The sequence below is a fragment of the Myotis davidii genome, unplaced genomic scaffold, assembly GCF_000327345.1.
Source record: "Myotis davidii unplaced genomic scaffold, ASM32734v1 scaffold425, whole genome shotgun sequence".
Taxonomy (NCBI): domain Eukaryota; kingdom Metazoa; phylum Chordata; class Mammalia; order Chiroptera; family Vespertilionidae; genus Myotis; species Myotis davidii.
This window is the reverse complement of record NW_006296413.1, coordinates 3,529,920-3,531,382: the sequence shown is the minus strand read 5'-3', so window position 1 is coordinate 3,531,382 and position 1,463 is coordinate 3,529,920. Positions and strand designations below refer to the sequence as shown.

The following is a 1,463-nucleotide window of genomic DNA, read 5'->3' as shown; positions in this document are numbered from 1 at the left end:
CCACCCCCGGTTCAGGGCCAGGCCTGGTGACTGTCAGGCCGGGCTCAGGTGCCAACAAGCTGCAGGAGGAGGTGCTGATCCAGGAGTGGTTCACACTGGTCAACAAGAAGAACGCTCTCATCCGGAGGCAGGACCAGCTGCAGCTGCTGTGAGTGCTGGGCCCGCGCCGTCCAGGCCCCACCCGGCCACCCGGCCCACAGAGCAGAGAAGCTTTGCTCCTGTGATGAGAGCGACTCACTGCTTTCTTCTCTCTATGAAGATCTTTTTGAAAAATTGCTCAGCCATCTTATTCCCCCCTCCCCCAATTTCCTGTTTAAAGTGTGTACCTCTTAAATTGGCGCTAATTTTACAAATGAGAGAAAAATGCGGTGCAGACAGGTCGGGGCTGAGTGTCCTAGTTTGACCCTGTTCCTTTACAGTTAGGGAAACTGAGGCCCAGAGAGACCTGAGCTGGATCCCCCAGTGGCATCAGAGAAGCCACTCTGGCAACAATCGCCTTCGTAGTCCTGCATTTTGGATCATTTTTCAGAATAATTTTAATTTAACACTTGCTGTTTATGAGTAATGTTCATGCAAATAATCCCACTGAGTTATTATTTCATTTTATTATTATTTTTAATCCTCACCAGAGGATATGCTTGTTTGTTTTTTCATTGATTCTAGAGAGAGGAAGGGGGAGAGGGAGATATATCCATTGGTTTGCCTCCCATATGCCCCCCAACTGGGATTGAACCCACCACCATTCAGTGCAGGGAGCGATGCTCTAACCCACTGAGCACACACAGGGCTGTTTCGTATTTTTAAAGGGGTGGGGCACTCTGGCCGGTAGCTCAGCTGGTTAGAAAGTCATCCCCACAGGCCAAGGTTGCAGGTTTGCTCTCTGGTCAGGGCACATACAAGAAGCAACCAATGAATGAATATGTAAGTGGGACAACAATATTAATGCTTTTCTCTCTCTCAAATCAATAATTAAAATAAAAAGGGGTGGGGTGGGAGGAGACAATATACACTTCCAACAATTGGGGAACAGTTGGAACAAAAGTGATGGCTGACTCCAGGATAGAGCTGTGCCCTCAGCCCAGCCCTCGGGAGAACTGGGGGGTGAGGTGCGTGGGGGCCAGGGAGTGGCTCTCCCGGTCCCCTTCCCCTGATCCGCACCTCCGCCTCCCAGCATCGAGGAGCAGGACTTGGAGCGGAGGTTCGAGCTGCTGAGCCGGGAGCTACGGGCCATGCTGGCCATCGAAGGTGGGAGATGCGGCCGGAGGGGCCTGGGTGGAGGACAGGGCCGCGGCCGGTGCCTCCTGACCCTCCGCCCCTTCCGCCCTCAGACTGGCTGAAAACGGCGGCGCAGCAGCACCGAGAGCAGCTCTTGCTGGAGGAGTTGGTGTCGCTGGTGAACCAGCGCGACGAGCTGGTCCGGAACTTGGACCACAAGGAGCGGATGTGAGTGGGGCCGGGGCGCA

General features: G+C 54.1%; 1 protein-coding gene across 1 annotated transcript in view; it reads left to right on the top strand.

The window, feature by feature from the left end:
- EHBP1L1 (EH domain binding protein 1 like 1) overlaps positions 1 to 1,456 on the top strand; it is a 15,404-nt gene extending 13,948 nt beyond the window's left edge. Inside the window, exons 17-19 of the mRNA XM_015568971.1 lie at positions 49 to 148; positions 1,172 to 1,245; positions 1,329 to 1,456. Coding sequence (XP_015424457.1) covers positions 49 to 148; positions 1,172 to 1,245; positions 1,329 to 1,447 — 293 coding nt within the window. The 3' untranslated portion in view covers positions 1,448 to 1,456. The remainder of the gene's footprint in view (positions 1 to 48; positions 149 to 1,171; positions 1,246 to 1,328) is intronic.
- The last annotated feature ends 7 nt before the right edge of the window (positions 1,457 to 1,463 follow it).